Genomic DNA, 23978 nt, shown 5'->3' on the forward strand with positions numbered 1-23978 from the left:
AATCACACAAGCTGAGATTGGCAAATATGCACACACGCTCACTCGCTTCTATGGTACAGAAATGTAGGCGAAAAATAACGTTAGCCAGTAACTAATTACCCAGCTGTCCCTTTTTTAGGTGATGTATCAATTTAGCAGGCTAAGTACGCTTTTGTGCTTTTTGTCCAAAGTACGGCAACTCAAACACATTGTTATTTTTAATTTTTTTTTCTTCCTCTGTCCCCCCTGCTCAGGGGTGAAAAGGCCTGCAGTGTTTTGTGTGTCCAGGCTAAAGACCACTATAATGGCCTCAAATCTCCCTGATCCTGTCTGTCTCTGCTCAGGCCAACCTCCGACCCCAATCTCCTGACCCTCTGCTCTGGCCTGAGGGCAGGAGAGGGCCAGTGGAAGTGCCCCCCCCCCCCCCCACTCTCCCTCTTGGGGGAATTCGGAGAGAGCCGAGGAGGGAGCTGTGGGGCACCCCGATTCATTGACCCGAAGCAAGACAGGATTTTGGATCCCAGGTTTTGCCCTCTGACCAGCCCGGCTCAGGGGCCAGTGCACATAATGAGCTGCCGTGCCGCTTTAGACCCCCCCATGCCTCCCCCATGCCTCCCCCACCGCCCCCGCTTGTTAAGTCACCTCAAGTTTAAACATGTGTATGTGTGCGTGCCCCAAATCTGGACCAGGTACGTTGCGTGAAGCTCAGGCCATCTGATGCCGCGGTAGAAACGCTGAGCTCTGAGCTGTCACGGCTTTTGTCAGACAGCGAGTGGAGAAGGTTCAACTCGTGCTATTTGTTTGCGCTCGTTATTGGCCAGTCTTTCCTTTATTCGGTCTGTGTGTCTCTCCTGGGGAACTGTGTGTGTGTGAACAGGGATTAGAACAAGGTCCTTAAAGCAAATAAACCCACTCAGCGAAATCCCCTCACACGGCTGGTATCGGTGCTCAGTCAGTGGGTTGATGTGTAAGCCTTCAGTATTGAGCCCTTCGCAGGGCAAACAGGACCCGAGTGGTGACAGCTTTGATTGACACAGCTGTCATCACTTAAATCAGCAAGAGTGATGTAGTACTCCGTTTTCTGTTATATGAACTCATGTATGCGTCTAGCAGGCTGACCGCACACACACTCACACACTCGCACACTCACACACACACAGATCAGATGTCATTGACTTGGATGTTCATCATGTCAAAGACTTTATACTCATTAATAAAATGCCCTTCAGATACTCTCAATCTCTTTCTCTCTCTCTCTCTCTTTTTCTCTCTCTCTCACTCATTCTTAGACCCGGATGCTTTCAGACACACTACCCTCCTTACTCATTGTGACGGATTATAGTCAGTTCACTCACTCAGTGCAGTTTATGAATTTGATCTGTTGAAACAGTCACAAAAATGACTGAACAACTGAAATCTTTTATTTGTTTAAGTAATAAAATTTAATTAAGTTAATTTTACAATTAAAAGTTATGTAAAGATTGCCCAGGCCTCAGTGTCAGTGCCATGGACCTTGTTTTTTAATCTTAGTGTCACATAGTGTGTCAGAGCAATAAACATATATAGTCTATAATATATATACACACACACACGCACACACACATATATATCATCAATAATGAGATAAACATGATGGATAAACATAAACATAAAAGAAGGGGCTTCCCTTAATAATGGCAGTGATGGATTAACAAACTATAACAAAGCAGAGAGAAAACAAACTAATCTTAGGTTAGTCTGCAGAGTAAATGAAACAGCCCTGACCCCTGTCTAAACACACAACACCTAAACCAAGGCCATCAGCAAACTACCTAAACTCCTCATATAAACGAAAAAATCCTCCACCCTGTCACAAGAGGCCAGAAGACAAGAAATGAACAAAAATCACATTAAGTTTTTGAGCACTGTACTTAGAGAACTGATACATAACATAAAAAGGGAACCACATACAGGATTTCAGTGTGGATTTTCTCTGTCTGTTTATGGTGTCAGTGTTTCTGTTTTAAAGGTGCACTGCAGGTGAGAGTCATCACAGGTTGGCTCCGCCCACTCATCTGACACTCATCAGAGAGAGAGATAGGGGCAGGAGCATGTAATGATTTATATTTATTCATTTAAACAGTGCATCATCTTTTTTGTCTCTGTAGGTTGCAAGTTCAAAATCGCACTCAAATATTGGCATGATGTTTTTTAAAGAAGAAAAGAAAAAGACATGTTGTCAAAGCAAAGACATAGTAGCTTAAATAACCAGCAGCAGTTATTGTATTAATATTTACTACTGCTAAAGCACAGTCTCGTGTTTTATATATATATATATATATAGTAGTACAATCAATAAAGAATAGATTTCAATAAATAAATAAATAAATCTCTTTTCTCTGGCTTCCTCCTAATGGAGGAAAAAAGCAAGCCTTATCTTCTTGTGCATACACACACAGAAACACACACACACACACACACACATACACACACACACAGACTGCAGTTTCTGTGGTGAGCTGTGTTTGGTGGCTTTTTATCTGTCTCTCAGTGACACGGACTGAATGAGCAGTGTGAAGAGTCGTTTGCATGAATAATGTCCTGGTGCTAACATACACACACGCACTCACACACGCACTCACATACACACACACACACACACACACACAGAATGACAGGGCCACTCTGAGATGCAGGAGTGGGATGCCTGTTCATTTCTCCCTCTCTCAACCTTGCCTTTTCCTTAACGAGCTTTTCTCTGAGGTCTAATCTTGGTTTCGGTGGTGAGATATTCTAATGTAATTATTAAAGTGGGTTTTTATACTGCAGCCCTTTCAATATAGAGTGAAACAAACTCTGTGTGTGCGTGTGTGTGTGTGTGTGTGTATTTGTCTGTGTGTGTGTGTATGTGTGTGTGTGTGTGTGTGTGTGTGTGTGTGTGTGTGAATTTCCGAGAGAAAAGGTAATAGTTTATCATGCCATGGTCATTGTGAACACTGAATATTTCAATACTCTCCATTGTGGTGGCCATGAGAAATTAAACTTTCAAAATATTCGTACCAACAGTCACACTGTGTAAATCAAACTGATAAAATGCTCTCTCTTCTACCTCTCTCCCTCTCTCTCTCTCTCCCTCTCTCTCTCTTTCTCTCTCCATCTGTCCTTCCCTCTGTGTGTAGGAGTTGATCCCTGAGTTCTATTACCTTCCGGAGATGTTTGTCAACTCCAATAATTATAACCTGGGAGTGATGGAGGATGGGACTGTGGTGTCCGATGTGGAGCTTCCGCCCTGGGCTAAGACTCCAGAGGACTTCGTACGCATCAACCGCCTGGTATGTGCTCCCTCTCTCTCTCTTCCCTCTCTCCCTCTCCCCCTCTGCCTCCCTGCCCTCTCTCTCTTTCTCTCTCTCTGTCTCTCTCTCTCTCTGTCTTCTCTCTCTCTCTCTCTCTCTCTCTGTCCTCTCTCTCTCTCTCTCTCTCTCTCTCTCTCTCTCTCCCTCTCCCCCTCTGCCTCCCTGCCCTCTCTCTCTTTCTCTCTCTCTCTCTCTCTCTCTCTGCCCTCTCTCTCTCTCTGTCTCTCTCTGTCTTTCCCTCTCATTCTGCAGGAAGTCCTAATTTGAGGAGACAGTGTTTTTTCTGGCTGCCATAGTTACCTTACTCTGCCCTGCCATCGCCAGATCTCAGAGCCAACCTGGCAGTTTGATTGCAGCGTCAGTATGTCAATAAAAATCTCCACCAATAGGGAGAGGGAAAGGTTCTGAAGGGTAACTCTGTAATTTCACAGGAACACAATTTTTGAGAACGCTTGTTTGGATCCTGCAGATGTCCTGTCGTTTCGCATTTTCTGCTCTCGCTTTGATAGCTTTGGTTTACATAAACATATTCCACGTTCTTTTCTGATGTGCTGCAAAGAAAGGTCTTTTTGCCGTTGTCCTGTATTGGACCTTAAGTTAAACATGTGTTAGTTAGTGTCATGTGAATTGTGAGGTTGATGTTGAAATGTTGTGCTGTGCAGCAAAGAGTCTATGAGGATTCACAGTCTTCTCTGAAATATCAGTTCACAAATGTTGGTGAGTGGTTAGTTATATATGTCCTAAACAGGGTTATTTTGTGTGTGAGTGAATCTGTGTGTCTGTGTGTATGTGTTTCTGTGTGTCTGTGTGTGTGTGTGTGTGTGTGTGTGTGTGTGTGTGAGATCCATGACCTGGGGAGTCTCTTCATTAGGATGCTGATATGACTCTGACCCTCTCATTAATCACATTTCCCTGAGTGTTTCAAAATGACACTCAACCCCCACTGTCATACACGCACACACACACACGTGCGCGCACACAGGCATGTACGAACACAAAGGGAGACTGTCTCATTTACATACACACTCGCACACAAATACAGGCTGTCTCATTTACTCTCACACACACACACACACTCACAAATACAGGCCACATCCTTGATGCACAAGCTCATATACACGTGCATGTGCACCTGCAGATGCACACAGAGTACTTAATGTGTGCAATCATGTTTTCACATGCTGGTCATTTCCAACAAATACACCACACTTATATGACGGCCATCTAATGATTATAGCTCTCATCATAAAACTTAGAACATTGTCTCTCAGCACACTCTCTTTCTCTCACACGCACACACACACACACACACACAGAAGTGAAGACACAATGCTTGCTGTGTCTGTGTTTGTGTGTGTGTGTGTGAGAGAGAGACAGAGATGAGTATCATCTTCTCCAGCCTCCCTGCAGTGTGTGTGTTCATATGTGTGTGTGTGTGTGTTTGTATGAGAGTTTGTGTGTGAGAGAGTTAGTGAGAGAGTTAGTGAGTGTGTGTGTTTTCTGTGTGTGCGAGAGAAAGAGATTCTGTGTATGTATGAGAGTGTGTATATGTGTGTCTGTGAGATTGTGCGTGTGTGTGTTTCAGAGACAGAGAGGGAGGCAGTACCATCCTCTCCAGCCTCCCTGCTCTGTGTGAGTGTGAGTGTGAGTGTGTGTGTGTGTGTGTGTGTGTGTGTGTGTGTGTGTGTGTGTGTGTGTGTGTCTGTGTGTGTGTATGTGTCTGTGTGTGTGTGTGTGTGTATGATGAATAGGACAGGCTGTAATTGCTGATGCTACAGTAGCGGGTCGGTTCACTGAAGCTCAGCATTAATTAGAGGCCAGACCCATATTTTACCAACACACTGACTGGTGCTCTGCACGGCTTGCTACAGAACCACGGATCTGAGGCCTTCTACTGGTCACAACACACACACGCGCAGTTTAAAAGATGTCTCTGAGTCACTACAAAGGCCAAGTCCGTCTTTTTTGATGTATTTTATTATAGCGCAGTTCAGGTATAAATCTCTCGTACAGCAATGGTCCCCCCCCCCCCCTTTTTTTTTGTCTTGATGACCATTTTTGTTCACCATCTCTACAGTTACTTTGCCAGCAGCTGATCGTTCAGAGGTATTTCATGAAACTGAAACAAAATGGCGGCTGCAGCGCATCTGCATTCTCACCCGTGGCCCGTTCCTGCTACGTGTGTCCTCCTCTTCGTCTCCAAGAACATGCCTTATCCTCTATTCTCTCTGAGAATTCCCAGAGGGCTTTGCACCATCCTGTGCCGAGGCAATTACCAGCGATCCTGCCAAACTCCGAACTGAGGAGATCTGTTCCGGATCAATATACTCTGCTTTTATGATGCCATGCATTGTGTGCAAATCGGCAATATCGACCCGGTCCCAACAGCCGAAGAAAGAGTTGTGCCTACGGAAGGGTTTCTAACACAGCAATCCCTAATGATCCACCTGCCAGGGAAAAAATAACAAGGCATTCACATTTCCCCCGATACCCCAGTCCCCACCGGTCTCCAAAAGAAAGCTCTTCCCTTGTTCTTCGGATTTTAAAGTTGAAACGTTTTAAAACCGTCTAAGTTTTCGTTGTTCTGTGTAGCATCTGAGGGCATGCCAGGAGACAGATGGTGCAGTTAGCAGTGTCTTATTTATTTATATATATATTTTAAGATACATTTACAGACAATTTTAAGATGATACATATTATAATGTGTTTTCCATGGATTTCTCTGCATGGGAAGAGAGATGTGTCCATATGTCTCTATATTGGATAGATTAGTGCATCAGTGAAATTTATCTGTGTGGGAGGCTGGAACTAGACCCTTTCTCCTCTCTGCAGCTCTGCCTGACAGGTTTAACCCAGACAGAGTCTAGTCTCTCTGTGGGTGTAATGTGTGTTTGGGTGTATGAACACACATACAGTGACCTTCGTTTTTTCGTCCTTCATTCACAAAGTATTGCTGAGCATGTTTATTTCGTGTTCATATTTATTTGTTTATATGTTGCCCACAAACATCCTTTTGAGATATGTTGCGTACACCCAAGCTGCAGACCCCGTTTGGAATTCTTGCGCACGCTCTCAGAGGCGGAGTTTCTCTCTTGGCATGGGTTTGTCTCATTAATGGTGACTCTGTCGCCATGGCAGCTTGGGCGGAGTCACTGGTGTGATGACGGATAGCTGGCATTAGGAGGTGTCATCTGGCTCCCTCTGGCACAGAGGGGGTAAGTGTGTAATGAGCTTTTCTGGACCATAGAGCGGCGGAGATACGGCGCTGGGCTAATGGCTTGTTTGGGTCTTTAGCTCGTCTGTCGATAATGGCCAGCAGCAGTAGGGAACCATCAGGCCAGCCAAACCTGTCCCTCTCTTTATGTCCTATAGATGATTAACAGTTAATTAAACCCCAATCTGCCAGCCACATCAGGCCCTCTCTGGGAGAGGCAGCCATGTTCTACAGAAGTGGTGGGTTTTCATTATTTGAGCATGTGCGTGTAGGTTAACAGAATCTGATCGTCTGTCCGACACCTTGAGCTGTGCTGATATCAAACTGACCACTCAGATGGAAATTTGTTTGTCTTGCAAATTGAAAATTGTCTATGCGCCATAAAAAAATCAAAAAATACTTAAGATATTCTGAAACACTGTCAGCCAGCTGTGTAGAGTACATTGGCCTCGTTCAGCTGACCAAGTTAACATTGACGTGTATCTGTGTATTGTGCATAGCCGTGTGACTTAAGCATGTGGCATTCCGGCGGAGTCTCCCGCTCTCCTGTTCTCCTAAACACTGGCTTATGATTGACCTTGGCTTATACAGGCTGAAGATTCATTACTGTCATTGTAAATACATTGGTTTGGGGCTTAGGGGGGATTTTAAACAGACTCTTGCTAAAGAAACCATTCCCCCTCCCTCCTCCGTGTCACGGGACACAAAGATCAGGGCCGATTGTTGTTTTTACCATGAGGTCGAGGGAGAGGTTAAGAACTTGATCCCTCTCGCCAGATAACAAGCCAGCTCTGGCCACTGTCAGACTGGAGAACATTCCAGAATATATGACTAATTCTCCAGCGTCGGAGCTGCCTGAGATCTGGTTACGATTAGAGGAAGGGCAGGTGATTTTTGGACCTAACTATCCGCAGAGCTTGGGGCAACCGATGTTATTGGACACAGGAGTCACTGAAGCTCACCTCAACTCGTACATCAAATCTCAAAGACCTGCTGACATTAGGACACATGGCAGCTCTCGACTGGACAGAAGTTATTAATCGCATGGGTTATATCTATCAAATGGTTATAATTCGTGTTAGCTATAATGTGTTGACAAACTGCTCCACTTAACAGGTATTTAATAAATGTGGAATTGTTTCAAGCAGCATTGCTATTTGTCTAAGCGTATTGAACAAGGTCGAATGTTAATACCCGGCTCTATGATCAGATCATCTGTATGCAAGAGAAAGTATTCGTTATCTGATTGAAACAGACCTTTCGCATTCTATTCCCATTCATGACACGAGCCATGTTTCTTTAGCCTCTTGTCGATTTCTTAATCTTTCCTCCGAAATGTCACACCAGGAATGTCAAAGGTGTGTAGTTCAGCTGGACATTAGACATCTCCAGAGGTTCACGCCATTGATCTTCTTCGAGGTCGGCACGACAAACAGACTTGGCGGATGTCTTTTCGTTGAAACGGTGAGAGTTCGGTCTGTATGTATCTGAGACTGGAGGAAGTGCTCACTGGCACACACGTTTTAGGCAGTGTCTCCTCACTTCACCCCAGCCACACAGGTGACCAGTTTAGATGATAGTCCAGTCTCCTGGATGGCCGTTTTCTGTCATCAACCTGACAGAAATGCCCATTCAACAAAGCTGAGAGAGAGAGAGAGAGAGCGTGCTCAGAAGTGTTGCTGAATGGGCAAAACCAGTTTGAATGATGGAACTGAAACTGACAAATTCCAAAACCAAGCGCAAGCTACTACTGACGCTGGCCTCAGCATCAGCTTCATTTCCATGACAGGTCAGATCTGCAGCTGAGCGAAGATCCCCTCAAGAAAGTAACGGGTCATCTTTAAAAGCGCGTCTTCGGCCACCTCCACATCACCAAAAAAACCCTTCCAAACCCACATGTAACCTCTCCACAAAAGACTCATGAAAGCTAATCCGTGCCAGGTAGGAAGAACTGTCTCGGGAGGAAACGTTGTTTTCACTAAGCACAACTGTGAAGTGCAGTGGTATTACAGCAGAGGTTTGACTTGACACAACCTCTGCTTTCCCTCTCACAGCTGTCAAATCACTCATTTACAACAGCCGGGTTCACAAAGCCAAGCCTTGGTTAACATGGTCCACCCTCACTGACAGACAAGTGCCACTTTGACATGAGCTTGGTTGTGTTCTCAGCGCGCCAATGATCCACTGACCACTTGCGAACACGGAGTGCTGAAGTTTGTCAGCTCAATTTGTTGACAGCTCTCAGTCCAAGGGTCTCTAAGACTCTGGACAAGTCCATTATCGTTTATTGACTTCCCTGGGAACTTAGCTGCAACAATAAAAAAGCGGAGAGAGAGAGAGAGCGTGACGAGTTTGTTTTTGCGAACGCCCTTAAATCTAAGTGTTGTTTACTCCGGTCGTGTTAGCTGGAGGATCCCTCAAGGGCGGTGGGACGAGATTTACGGCAGGTTTGATAAGCTTAGAGGCACTCTGTCTCGTGTCTCACGTCTCGCCTTGTTCCGAACGACCATCCCCGAGATGCTACGATTTCAGCGTTTTTCCAGACCCCACGTGAAAGACCACTGACTTCAGCGGAGGTCAAAGTTCGGTAGTGTTTACGTACTTCTCTTCTCTGGTCTTGCGTTCCTCTCAGGTCCAGGGCCTCAAACACGGTACCCTAATGTGTCTTAACCCACAATATCACGTCTCCGTCGAGACCAGGCACAGCCAGACTGTCAACACCACCCCCAGTGTTTGCCACTGCTAACCTACTGCAGATATCAGCACTTACACTGTCAGTAGCTCTGACATTCGCACAGCTGCTAACCTGGACTGCCACTCCACTTTTTTGCAAATATACACATTGCCATCTGTCCAAAATTAGCATGTTTACCAATTCTGAACTGCCACTGTCCCACAGGTCGCTCTGCCTAAAACAGTGTTTTCGATGTAATCGCTAACGTGCTTCAGCTGGGCCCATGTGTGGAGATGTGTCGAGCGTGGAAAAAGTTACGGCCCAGACAGCAGCGGCCTCTCCCAGCAAAACCGCATTTACGTGGCCGATTTTCTCTGTTTTCCCTGACGAAGGAACCACTCGCTTGTGGTATCTCTGCGGTTGCAACCACTAGCAGCTCTTCTCTCCCAAGGAATCCACGGCCCATCCAGGACGGCCCCCAAGTGCGGGATGCATCTGTTCAGGATCAGCTGACGCTCGCTGAAGGGGTGATGTGCGGAGGCGGGCAGGGAGGCTAGTCGTGTATACTGTGTGCGCCGTGTTTTACGACTCCCCTTCCTCTTCATCGCCGTCTTCCTCTTCAGTGATGTAATGGAGGAGAAAAGGGCCTGAGAAATGAGATGATTTACAGCAGCTGACATGTTCACTCACTAATGTTGTCTCCTTCCCTTGTTCCGTGGGCCCGGCCTTTTATTCCCTGCTGAAAGCTTTCTTCTCTCTTCTCTCTTCTCTGTCTGTCTCTCTCTTCCTTTCTGCTTGTCTATCTCTCTGTCTCTGTCTCTCTCTCTCTCTCTCTCTCTCTCTTCTCTGTCTCTCTCTGGGAGAAGAAGTGTGTCTGGAGGAGGACTGTGTGTATGCGTGTGTGTCGCGGGGGATATGTTTCTTGTGTGAAGGATACGTTGCATTTTGTTTTTTGTTTTTTTTTTAAGCCTTGGCTGTCACCCCTGCAGATGACCACTGATGCCTGTGATGTAAATAAAATGGGGGGGTGGGGGGTGGTGATATTGATTTTCAGCTTGGGTCCAATGCTCCCTTTTCTTCCGCCTCAGTCTGCATTTTAAAGCCCCACGCTGACAAGGACGACAACTTCAGCACATCTATCACAGCACTGTCCGCCGCAGGTATCAGCACATCCAGCCCTGAGCACGGCGACAATTTATTACTCTTTTTTTTTTTTTTTTATTGACACCAAGGCAAACTTCTGCACTTCGTACGGTCACCTGAAAAGTTCAATTATGGTTCAACTTTGATAAACTTCTTAAGAGTCATCCTGCACTGTCCTGTCCCAAAACAGCATCAATAAGGTCATAGCATTGATATGGTTCAGATATATATCGACCTCGGGGCTTGGAGGTAGACCGGATCAGTATAGAAAGTGAGAATAGAAAGGAAGAAAGGTAAAAAAAAACAAAACAAAAAAGCGACAGTCTAAACCTTAATGTAAAACGAGCACACATGGTCTGGAAATACAAAAGAGTGGAGAGATTGAGGCAAAAAGGGCGAGTGGGGTGAATTAACGTGTTTGTTTGGATTTAAAATAATACCATACTTCAAATTCAAATTGCACCATGTTATTAATTTTTGGCTATACTGCCCTCACCTTTTTAATCAGTTGTGATGAAGTTTGTCTCCTATTGTCAGAGTGATTTATGGAATGGAAAATTTTGAGTCATTTAATTATTGCATTTGAGAAATATGCTCTCCAACATAAGGAATCAGCAAGTCATTGGGTCAAATGCTGTCTGCTGCCTTTGCTTTGCATGTTACTTCTTTCCGTAATCCTTTAAATGCTTCTTTAGATTCTGAAATGATTTTACTGAGGGATTAAGGTATGTGGCTGAGACTTTATAGAGATGTGTGAAATCAGGCCTCCCAGTAAGCCTCCCATTTTTAATATGTGCTGGACCCCTGTCTCTCTGTTTAATCTGGATAGATAAACATTAGTAATCGCTAGTGTGTAGAAGAGTTTCTGCAGTTTTTATATATTTATCTTACAAAGATTTGTGGGTTTGTTTTTGCCCTGAAGTGAATACAGCTGTCAGCCTTTGTAATGGAAGTCCTGCAGGGCTTCTGCTGTCTGGACTGCTCTCTCTCTCTCTCTGTCTCTCTCTCTCTCTGTCTCTCTCTCCGTCTCTCTCTCTCTCTTTCTCTCTCTCTCTCTCTCTCTTTCTCTCTTTCTCTCTCTGCCTCCTGCTCCTCCCCAGCTGGACTCTAGAGGTGTGTCCAGAAATACAAACACTTGTTAAACGTTTCCTTTAAAAGCCAAGTTGCTTTTTATCAGTTAAATAAGATGGGGTGATCCCAGAGACTCCCGGATTTGGTTCATTACTGAATCCCCAATCAGTACATACCATTACAAAATAGTCACCCCAAAATAGTAAATCACTTCTTTTTATAACTTCCTTTCTGTCCTTCCCTTCTTTTTTTGTTTTAGTTAGCTAGTTAGCTAATTATAGTTATTCAGAGTAATAACTATTAATCTTAACTGTAACTGTAGATTCAAACTAAACTGCAGATTCATGCATCTGCTTCTCAAATAAAAACATTGGCTCAAACCCATGTTTCCAGAGCAAATGACCGTTGTTAAAAAAACTGGAGTGGATATCTGTGTCCTTTTCCATGAGAATGCTAACGTGATCCCAGAAACACACTGGTGGTATTCCTGTACAGAACGTCTCACTGTGACAAAAGCCAGATTTATGGCCCTTTGATTGAATTAGACTCATAGTCAACACACACGCTCAGACCTTGTCGAGTAAAGAACCGACAGTCAGTCTTACCTCCTTCACACACACACACACACACACAGTGAAGAGCTCCTGGCTCTAGTGTGTCAGTACCTGAGTAGCACTTATCTTTCCTCTGAAGACTTAACGGGCTCAGAGTAGAAGTTAATTACCATAGTCATTTATTCTAATCACCTCTTCTGTGCACTCAAGACACACACACATGCACACACACACACACCCCACTTCAGTGTGCCTGAATAATGTGAGAGGTTGTGCCACTCCAAAGCAGCTATCCAAACAACTCTCACTACAAATCAGCCTGCCGCCATTCCTCCTCTCTGGACTCAGCCTTACTGCTCTCTCTCTCTCTCTCTCTCTCTCTCCTGCCGTCTCCGCTTTGCTTTAAAGCTTTACGTGGCGTTTCTGCTCTAATACAGCCGTGTGTTGTAGCTTTTACAGAGTCTAGCATTTGTCTTCTGTGCACGGAGGGTGTTTAGTAACTCTGTGATACACTGAGAATCCTTTTCCTCCCCAGCTTTTTGAAGAACCAGGTGAACTGAACTACATGACTGTGTGCTTTCGTTTTTTTTTTGTTTTGTTTTTTGTTTTGAATGTGGAAATTGAATTTGCATGGAAAGTGGGTAGAGAGTGTGACCTCGAAAAATTCCTCATTTTTTGAACCTCAAGCTTGTTTCATGTCATATAAGAAGAACTTCAACAAAATGTCATTTTGTCACACATTTTGCTTCTCAGTCTTTGACAGATCACCATAAACTGATGTCTGGTCACAAAGGCCATGTAGAGGAAAACACATTCTTTCTGATTATAGCAGAGTCAAAATTTAACGTGTTTCGTCCTGTTATGCTGCGCCGAATTTCACGCAGGCTGTTCTGGCCGTGCTGGCGTTCTAGATCATTCCAAACTACCTATGACATGTTTGTTTGCTGGTCGTTTCGGCCAATCACAGACCGGTCTGCTTTTCATCATCGTCGATGAGTCCTCATCTTGTTTTGCAGACTGCCACTGTGACTCAACATGCAGCTGGTGCAGAAGAAATGTACTGTTAAAAAGCCCTTTATATGTGTGTGCTACAGCTATCACTACTACTGCAACTAACACAGTTACTACTACTGCTACACCTACTACAATTATTACTACTGCTACACCAACTACAATTATCACTTTACTACAGCTACAATTATCACTACTGCTACACCTACTACAATTATTACTACTGCTACACCTAGTACAATTATCACTTTTACTACAACTACAGTTATTACTACTGCTACACCTACTACAATTATCACTTTTACGACAATTACAGTTATTACTACTGCTACACCTACTACAATTATCACTTTTACTACAACTACAATTATCACTTTACTACAACTACAATTATTACTGCTGCTACACCTACTACAATTATTACTACTGCTACACCAACTACAATTATCACTTTTACTACAACTACAGTTATTACTACTGCTACACCTACTACAATTATTACTACTGCTACACCAACTACAATTATCACTTTTACTACAACTACAATTATCACTTTACTACAACTACAATTATTACTGCTGCTACACCTACTACAATTATTACTACTGCTACACCAACTACAATTATCACTTTTACTACAACTACAATTATCACTACTGCTACACCTAGTACAATTATCACTTTACTACAACTACAGTTATTACTACTGCTACACCTACTACAATTATCACTTTTACTACAACTACAATTATCACTTTACTACAACTACAATTATTACTGCTGCTACACCTACTACAATTATCACTTTACTACAAGTACAATTATTACTACTGCTACACCTACTACAATTATCACTTTTACTACAACTACAATTATCACTTTTACTACAACTACAATTATTACTACTGCTACACCAACTACAATTATCACTTTTACTACAGCTACAGTTATTACTACCGCTACACCTACTACAATTATCACTTTTGCTACAACTACAATTATCACTACTGCTACAAGTGCTACACTTATCACTTTTACTACAACTACAGTTATTACTACTGCTACACTTACCACAATTTGCACTTTTACTACAACTGCAATTATTACTACTGCTACACCTACTACAATTAACACTTGTACTACAACTGCAGTTCTCACTACTACTACAACTGCTACAGTTAACACTGTCACTACAACTACAATTATCACTTTTACTACAACTACAGTTATTACTACTACTACACTTACTACAACTGCAATTATCACTACTGCTACACCTACTACAATTTGCACTTTTACTACAACTGCAATTATTACTACTGCTACACCTACTACAATTATCACTTTTACTACAACTACAGTTATTACTACTGCTACACCTACTACAATTATCACTTTTACTACAACTACAATTATTACTACTGCTACATCTACTACAATTATCACTTTTACTACAACTACAGTTATTACTACTGCTACACCTACCACAATTATTACTTTTACTACAACTGCAATTATTACTATTGCTACACCTACTACAATTATCACTTTTACCACAACTGCAAGTACTACTACTACAGTTATCACTATTATTACAACTGCAATTATTACTACTACTGCCACAACTCCTACAGCCATCACTACTACTGGCACAACTCCTACAGCCATCACTACTACTGCCACAACTCCTACAGCCATCACTACTACTGGCACAACTCCTACAGCCATCACTACTACTGCCACAACTCCTATAGCTATCACTACTACTGCCACAACTCCTATAGCCATCACTACTACTGCCACAACTCCTATAGCCATCACTACTACTGCCACAACTCCTATAGCCATCACTACTACTGCCACAACTCCTATAGCCATCACTACTACTGCCACAACTCCTATAGCCATCACTACTACTGCCACAACTCCTATAGCTATCACTACTACTGCCATAACACCTACAGCCATCACTACTACTGCCACAACTCCTATAGCTATCACTACTACTGCCATAACACCTACAGCCATCACTACTACTGCCACAACTCCTATAGCTATCACTACTACTGCCATAACACCTACAGCCATCACTACTACTGCCACAACTCCTATAGCTATCACTACTACTGCCACAACTCCTATAGCCATCACTACTACTGCCACAACTCCTATAGCTATCACTACTACTGCCATAACACCTACAGCCATCACTACTACTGCCACAACTCCTATAGCTGTCACTACTACTGCCATAACACCTACAGCCATCACTACTACTGCCACAACTCCTATAGCCATCACTACTACTGCCACAACTCCTATAGCCATCACTACTACTGCCACAACTCCTATAGCTATCACTACTACTGCCATAACACCTACAGCCATCACTACTACTGCCATAACACCTACAGCCATCACTACTACTGCCACAACTCCTATAGCTATCACTACTACTGCCACAACTCCTATAGCTGTCACTACTACTGCCACAACTCCTATAGCTGTCACTACTACTGCCATAACACCTACAGCCATCACTACTACTGCCACAACTCCTATAGCTATCACTACTACTGCCACAACTCCTACAGCTATCACTACTACTGCCACAACACCTACAGCCATCACTACTACTGCCATAACACCTACAGCCATCACTACTACTGCCATAACACCTACAGCCATCACTACTACTGCCACAACTCCTATAGCTATCACTACTACTGCCACAACTCCTATAGCTGTCACTACTACTGCCACAACTCCTATAGCCATCACTACTACTGCCACAACTCCTATAGCTGTCACTACTACTGCCACAACACCTACAGCCATCACTACTACTGCCATAACACCTACAGCCATCACTACTACTGCCACAACTCCTATAGCCATCACTACTACTGCCACAACACCTACAGCCATCACTACTACTGCCATAACACCTACAGCCATCACTACTACTGCCACAACTCCTATAGCCATCACTACTACTGCCACAACACCTACAGCCATCACTACTACTGCCATAACACCTACAGCCATCACTACTACTGCCATAACACCTACAGCCATCACTACTACTGCCACAACTCCTATAGCTATCACTACTACTGCCACAACTCCTATAGCCATCACTACTACTGCCACAACTCCTATAGCTATCACTACTACTGCCACAACTCCTATAGCTATCACTACTACTGCCATAACACCTACAGCCATCACTACTACTGCCATAACACCTACAGCATCAGTACTACTGCTATTAATACCATTGCTGCTACTAATGCTAAAACTAATACTGCTGCTTCTTTGTAAGTGTTTGACCCAGTCCCTGATGATAGAAAAAATGTGTTGATGTAGACTTTCTGAATCCTGTTATTTAATTCACTGGTGTTATCATTGTGGTGTTGGCTGTGGACCAGGGCAGTTCTTGAATCTGTTATATGTTTTCACATGTCACCATCAGAACTTTTACAGGTAATGAGACTGGAAAGTGAAAATCCTCATGAAACTCCGAGCAATACAGTATTATCCAGTCTAGCTGTAATTCAGACAACATTGCCAACTTAATCCCATGTGAATGTGGGGGAAAAATACTCAAGTTGGGGTCATAGCTGGATTAATCAGTGCTGATCAAATGTCACGTCAGGAGGCAGTTCATGACCCTTTCCTTTCACTAGCTTTAGAAGTCCCGAGTTTTACTTCAGCCTCTCTCTCTCTCTCTCTCTCTCTCTCTCTCTTCCTCTCTCTTTTTCTCTGTGGCATGCAGCTCCAAGGCTAGGGCCAGGCTAACAACCTCTCTAATCAGAGCCTTGTCAGGGGAGAGTGCAACTCCAGATGAAAGGAAGAGAGGCTATGGAATGAGTGGAAGAAAGGAAGGCGGGGAAAGAGAGAGAGCGAGAGAGACAGAAAGGGAAGAGTGCGGGGGTGGACGTCTGACAGGGGAGCTGTCGGCTGATCTGATTGGCTGCCTGTAATTGGGAAGTGAAAGCAGTCTGACCGAACGATGAGTGTGTTCTTCACAACACTCAGAGCTGTGTCGGCAGCACACCTTTCACGGTTCCCATGTGAGGAGCAAGCTGAACTAAACCTCTGTGAGAAAACCATTACCAAATTTTCTCTCTTGCCCTCCTGACACCAAGAGCCAAGCTCTAGTCGTTATTGACATCATTATTTTGACTGTATCGTGATTAGCAATCACGGAGCAGTTACGCTATCATTGTTAATAGTTCAAAAAATACTTTAGAGTTCAGTTACCCAATCTGCATAATTTGTGTTTTGATTTGTTCATTTCACTGCCGTTTTATCATTCAGTATGTCTGAAACGGGTCTTTGAGAGACAGTGGACTCGCTGCAGTCCTCACGCCTGTCGGCTGTCAACGTAATCTCTGTTAATCAATAATGCAAAGACTAGCTGTCGATCAAACTGGCTCCTGCCAGACCATGTGCTAACGATTAGGCTGCATCTATGTGCTGACCGGGTTTCACATGCAAAGGAGAGGATTGATTTGTTAAGAGAGGTTTTAACCTGCTCTCAGACAGGTTTCCTTAAGTCCCTAAAAACGTTTTTAAGGGGCTGCTAAGGACGGGGTAAAGGGGTCAGAGGAACCCCGTAAAGACTTTTGGCGAAATCCACCTCATAAAAACCAAAACGTCTCCAGGTATCGTTAGTCATCTTACGGTTCCTGCCTGGAGTACTGTAGGCCTGCTCTCTGTCAGGGCTGGCAGTAATATAAAACCACCGACTGATTTGCATTCTTGATTCGTACTCCCTTTGAGCTATTTTGCCTTTTAATGAAGCCGTTCGTTCGCACGTAGCAGAAGTTTTGAAGTTACACCGAGAGACAATTTTCCCATAATTTCCAGACGTTACCCCCCCCGGTGGGTTGCGGTCCTGCCCGGAATCTCTTCCCTTCAGAGGGGGATTGGGTTAAGGCCTTTTCCCTGCGCGGCCCAACAGGAAATCTGGCAGCTATTGCTGGTCACAGCCGTTATACTAGCAGGCATACAAACAATTTGTCAGTCGTCCCAGATCGGAGGCAGTTTTCCCGGTCAGAGTGGGCAGCCGTTAGGAGTCAGAGAGTTTATGCAGGGGAAACCCTTCACTCTCTCTCTTTCTCTCTCTCTGTCTCTCTCTGTCTCTCTGTCCCCTGAAACATCTAAGACTAAAGAAAGACTCTATGCTAAACATGCAGTGGTTCAGGACCTGCTCAGTGCAGCTGCCATTGGTTTTCACTGAAATCAGGACCTCAGCCCCAACTGAATGCCAGATGAACAGAATAAAACCTCCCTACAGAGACTGTGTGAGACACACACACACACACACACACACACAAACACCTCCACCACCCTCCTTTCCCCAGTTGTGTAAATTTACATAAAGCTGAAGATTCCCAGTGGATGCTGGTGAGACATACTGGCTCTGTTAATGGGCACATCAATAACCCTCTCTACATGTTTTTAATGAGCACAGCATCCCAACACTGCTGCTTCTCCCATTGTCTGCATGTACCAGAGAGCCCAAAATCCATATGCATATAGATTTATTTATTTATTTACTTATTTACTTCCTCATTGTTTAGGTGACTGCTGATGAATTTGCATATTTTGCTTTCTAATGTATTCTACATATATATATATATATAAGATAAGACAAGGTAAGATAAGGTAATCCTTTATTAGTCCCACTGACGGGGAAATTTGCATTGTAACAGCAGCAAAGGGAATAGCACAAGTAGCAGCATTAATAAGAAAGCAAGATATAATAAAGATTAAAAAAAAAATTTATATATATATATATATATATATGTATGTATGTATACACACACACAAATACATATAAATATACACACACAAATGCCTAAAAGAAGAATCCATACATATTCATATACTCATCCACAAAATAAATTAACATAAAATGATCATGTAGACGTAAAATCCCTGGCTCTCCTCAGTCTTTCATGTGATTATTGAATGTTGTATTGAGATCTTGTTTGCTGAATGCTGTGGGAAGTGAGTGAAAGCTCTCATTTTCCCCTCTGTAGATGTACTTGACCCACAGGTTAGTCTTCAAGTGCTGGGGAAAAAAAAAAAAAGAGAGAGAGAGCAGCTCGTGTCGTGTTTCCATGTCAACCCCTCCTCCTCTAATCAAACCCCACTGACGGGGCTTTGAAGTGACACCTCCGCTTTCCACTTCCTCCTACGCCTCAGGAGACACTACCAAACGCTCTCCGCATCACTGATGAGGGCGACCCTCCTTCCCCAGCCGTGATTAACATAAAGGCGGTCCTCTGGAGAGGGGGGGGGGGGGTTGCAATAATACGACCCCCGCTCCTTTTTGTTTCCCCTACGCTGATTGACACGAGATGGCAGCACACATTAAATGGCTATCAGCCCTTGCATTAGGTTTGGAAACAGGGGAGCAGGGGACTGCCGAAAGGTCAATCCATCCGCATAATGAACTCAGGAATCCCCCTGAAGGCCCTCAGACATTAGAGAGAGAGAGGGGAAAAAAACACAACGTTTCCACAGCTTATGATAGATACGTACGCCCTATTAAAGGTGTTTCTGTTTGGCAGGAGGCTGTAAATGTAATAGAACGTGAGGACACCAGTCGAGACGGGAGAGTCTGGTCGCCCGCGTCTCCAGAGACGCTGTGTTGTGTGTTTGTCAGTAATTACCAGACCGCTGGTTTCTGGACCTCAGGTTTTTTTTTTTTTTTTTGTATCATCATTATTATTACATTTTTTTGTAGGAGGCAACACGATGTAACGAGATAGAGGCAGGAATTCTGTAATGAGGGTTATGGGTGAGACTAAAGCAATCTTTCTGTGGTTTCCCATTTAGATTTGTTTCCCGGCCTCAGAGCTGTTACAGTTTTTGGTTTTTTTCCTCTCTGTGAATTACTTTGCACTAGAGACTGTATTCTCCCTCCGTCATTTGTTCTGTTTCTCCAGACTGCACTGTACAGTCTGCTCCTTCAGTCCAAATCTAACTCTACGTCTGATGACTGCACACACGCTTCAGGCGCTTCGGCTTGCCTTTGACATTTGGATTTTTTTTTTTTTTTTTTAACTGATACGCTGCCGTTCTCATAAAGTTGTTGTCGGAACAGCGAACGCGGTTTAACCGTCGAGCTTCATGGCGAAATGTCATTCTCGTCTCGTGGCGTCTTTCAACGCGTGCTGATTTAAAGTTCTAATTAAGTGCGGGAAGCGAAAATGAAGCGAGATTAGCTGTCAGAGAGTCACATTTAAATGAGTGATGCGGCAGAGCAGGCAGTAAACATTTAAATGATATAAATTGCCGTTTAAGTGCAGGGCTTAATGTTTGTCTCAAATTAATGTGACACAAGGCAGCAATGACAATCAGGACTGCTCTCATTCTCATTTGGACACATTTAGAGCTTTTGTTCCCAAACAGCTTTACGCAAATTAACACAATTGCAGTTTTTTACGAGGTGCCATAAATGGCAGAGAATCCTTTGCCAGCTAATGAAGAGGGAAACAGCTTGTATCTCAACATTATGACATTACCAAGACAACCTTAGCAAGGCAAAAATATGCTCTCCATCCATCTCGTCTGCGCAGATGGGAAACCAAAAACAAAAGACTTAAAATCTTGCTATTTTTTGCCTTGTGCGAGTTCTGTTGTGTTTTTGTGTTTTAAAGGTTGTAATTTTCATGAGTTATAGAGGTTTTTTTTGTTTGCTGTCATCGGCCGCTCTGGTGGCTTTCTCAGGCTGTTTTACGAAGCATTTTCTCTCGATATTGTAATCTCTTTTGGTGCGGCGGCCTGTTGAGCTCACAGTCTCGTAATTGTCCTGTTGTGAATGTCATTACACTCTAAGTCAACTTTTCGATTCAAAGGTCTTTTCACAACACGTCAGATATAAATTTGACCATTGGTTTATTTTAATATATGTCATGAGCTCTGCCAAAATGACACAGAAGGGGAGTTTTGATTGGTGCAAATAAGTGGTAATGAAAGGAATCAACCAGTTTGAACATTTTTGGCATTCTACTGCTCCATTCAGTTTCCATTTTTGAAGTGAAGCAGAGGGTATTTCTCCCTGGTTTTATTCTGTCTCATGTCTCTCTGTGTGTGTTTGTGTGTTCTGTTCCCTAGGCTCTGGAGAGTGAGTTTGTGTCCTGCCAGCTGCACCAGTGGTTAGACCTGATTTTCGGCTATAAGCAGCAGGGTCCAGAGGCGGTCAGGGCTCTGAATGTCTTCTACTACCTGACCTACGAGGGCGCGGTCAACCTCAGCTCCATCACGGACACCATGCTCAGAGAGGTCTCACACACTTCCTCACTCACACGACTGTCACAGGGTCATTTCAAGGGTCACACCAAGGTCATTCAGTCTCGAAACACAACTAGCTACAAAGAAAAAAAAATCCTGTCTCTCCACTCAACTGTCTGTCTGTCCATACATTGTCTAATATTTGTCCAGTGTCCAGCTATCCATCCATTTAACCACCCATCTGTCATTTTATTAGAGTATTAATATGGTTTGTGAACACAGATATGATGTGGTTGTACACTAAATTCCACTGTAAACTGATATTCTCCATAGAAAGCCAAGCATATGTGTGTTTAACCGTGACCGTGTGTAAATGACACTAAATGAAGACTTTGCTGCCCCAGCTATGGAGAAAAGTGACAACATGAAGTTATTTCTCTTTCCTTTTTTCACATCTCTCCTGTTTCTCCTCCGTTGCCCTCTCTTTTCTCTGAGGGCCTGAGATGAAGCAGCACTAGGTTTCGAACACTCCAGATACACACACTGCTACCAAAAGAACCTGACACCCCCACTGAGACACCACATCACACACACACACACACACACACATACACACACACACACACACACACACACACACATACACACACACACACCACACACACACCACACATACAGGCACACACACACACACACACACACACACAAACACACCACACGTACAGACACACACACACCACACATACAGACACACACACACCACACGTACAGACACACACACACCACACATACAGACACACACACACCACACACACACCACACATACAGACACACACACACCACACATACAGACACACACACACCACACATACACACACACACACCACACATACAGCCACACACACACCACACATACAGACACACACACACCACACATACAGACACACACACACCACACATACAGGCACACACACACCACACATACAGACACACACACACCACACATACAGACACACACACACCACACATACAGACACACACACACCACACATACAGGCACACACACACCACACATACAGGCACGCACACACACACAAACACGCCACACATACAGACACACACACACCACACATACAGACACACACACACCACACATACAGACACACACACACCACACATACAGACACACACACACCACACATACAGGCACACACACACCACACATACAGACACACACACACCACACATACAGACACACACACACCACACATACAGACACACACACACCACACATACAGACACACACACACCGCACGCACACACACACAAACACGCCACACATACAGCCACACACCCTGCTCACACACAACTCCCACTGCACTTTACACAAAAGGACAGGCTGGGGACAGCATCTGTCTGGGTTATATTGTAGTGATGGTGATGGCGCTCTCTATAGTCTCTATACATGAACCACAGTGTTCAAAAAGTAACAGTCATCCTTCTCTACCTGTCTTTGTCTTTTAAACATTCTATGGACCATTTTATTTATCAGCGTTCACATCAGTCTGTCGAAAAAAAAAGCGTTAAAAGCAAACGAAGGCTTTGTGGTATGGCTCCCGTGCCTGTCTCTCTCTGCACACAAGGCCGGTGAATAAGCGTAGCATTTTTATTCCGTTTTATCTCCGTTAGTTACGTCAGGTTCGTCCTTCTCATTCATTGGTTGCTCATGTGTTGAGATGTGATCTGAAACTCTAACAGTTTCTGTATGAGCGTGTGCCAGTCCCGGCAGATGGTGGGTGTCAGTGCGGGGACCCTGATGTCTCCCCGTGGCTGGAGAAGCCTTCTCTGCCGTGCTGTATCCTCTGTCCTTCATGCTCAGTGACTGGAGCCTGTCCAGACAGGGCAGGGCTGGAGATTAATGGCACCGTTGAGTTGATTCTCATCCAGATGTGCTTGTCTGGCCCGTGCATACAGATTCATTACCTCCACCTCCCTGAGCCTGCTCTATTACCCCTGCCTTCCTGCTTAATGCTCTCCCACACCCAAATTGGATTCCCCACACTCTGCCATCCTCCACAGAGCTGCTCTGGTGATCAGGGGCTCGATAAATTCACCCCACGCACGCCCCCCCCCCCCCCCCCCCCCCGTGCACCCTCTGCCCCCCCTCCGCTGCAGCGAACGAAGACGCAGGTGCTCAGGTGTCTGAATAAGGCTTTGGGCCGGGGCCAGGGCCGGGACGGTGCATTTGCACGCTTGGCTCCGCTGTGACGGGCGAGTCTGCTCGTTTCTGACCTGGCAGAAAAACTTTCACTTCTCCTCTTCCCCCCACCAGTCTTTCCATAAAAAGTGGAGAGACTGGCGGGAGAGTGGAGCCTTTGACTGGGCGCTCAGAGCAGTTTAAGGAGTTTAATTAGTTAAGTAAACAGAGCCTGGGCTGGAGCCCTGAGCCGGTTCTGGGGTCGAGCGTGTTTGTGCGGAAACAGGCCTGTGGAAGAGGAGGAAAGGGTTCTGGTCTGGACCGCATCAGAATCAGTGCCAGGGGAACGGACCGCTGAGTGACGGGCAGGTCTGCCAGGCCCGCTCTAGACCAGGACCAGTGAGACTGGTTTATGTCATACTGGGATGAATGGATTTGGAGAGAGAGGACTAAAGAAAGGAGGCAGGCAGCTGGATCTGTGGATTTAGGGAAAACTGGTGGCATGGCCTGTCTGTGTGTGTGTGTGTGTGTGTGTGTGCGCGCTTGTTGA

The 23978-nt window shown here is 44.4% G+C and overlaps 1 protein-coding gene across 1 annotated transcript in view; it reads left to right on the forward strand.

Annotated features, from left to right (window-relative positions):
• lrba (LPS-responsive vesicle trafficking, beach and anchor containing) overlaps positions 1–23978 on the forward strand; it is a 232867-nt gene that overhangs the window by 177443 nt on the left and 31446 nt on the right. Inside the window, exons 46-47 of the mRNA XM_030787677.1 lie at positions 3138–3290; positions 21115–21282. Coding sequence (XP_030643537.1) covers positions 3138–3290; positions 21115–21282 — 321 coding nt within the window. The remainder of the gene's footprint in view (positions 1–3137; positions 3291–21114; positions 21283–23978) is intronic.

This window comes from Chanos chanos, chromosome 11 (genome assembly GCF_902362185.1).
Source record: "Chanos chanos chromosome 11, fChaCha1.1, whole genome shotgun sequence".
NCBI classification, from domain to species: Eukaryota; Metazoa; Chordata; class Actinopteri; order Gonorynchiformes; family Chanidae; genus Chanos; species Chanos chanos.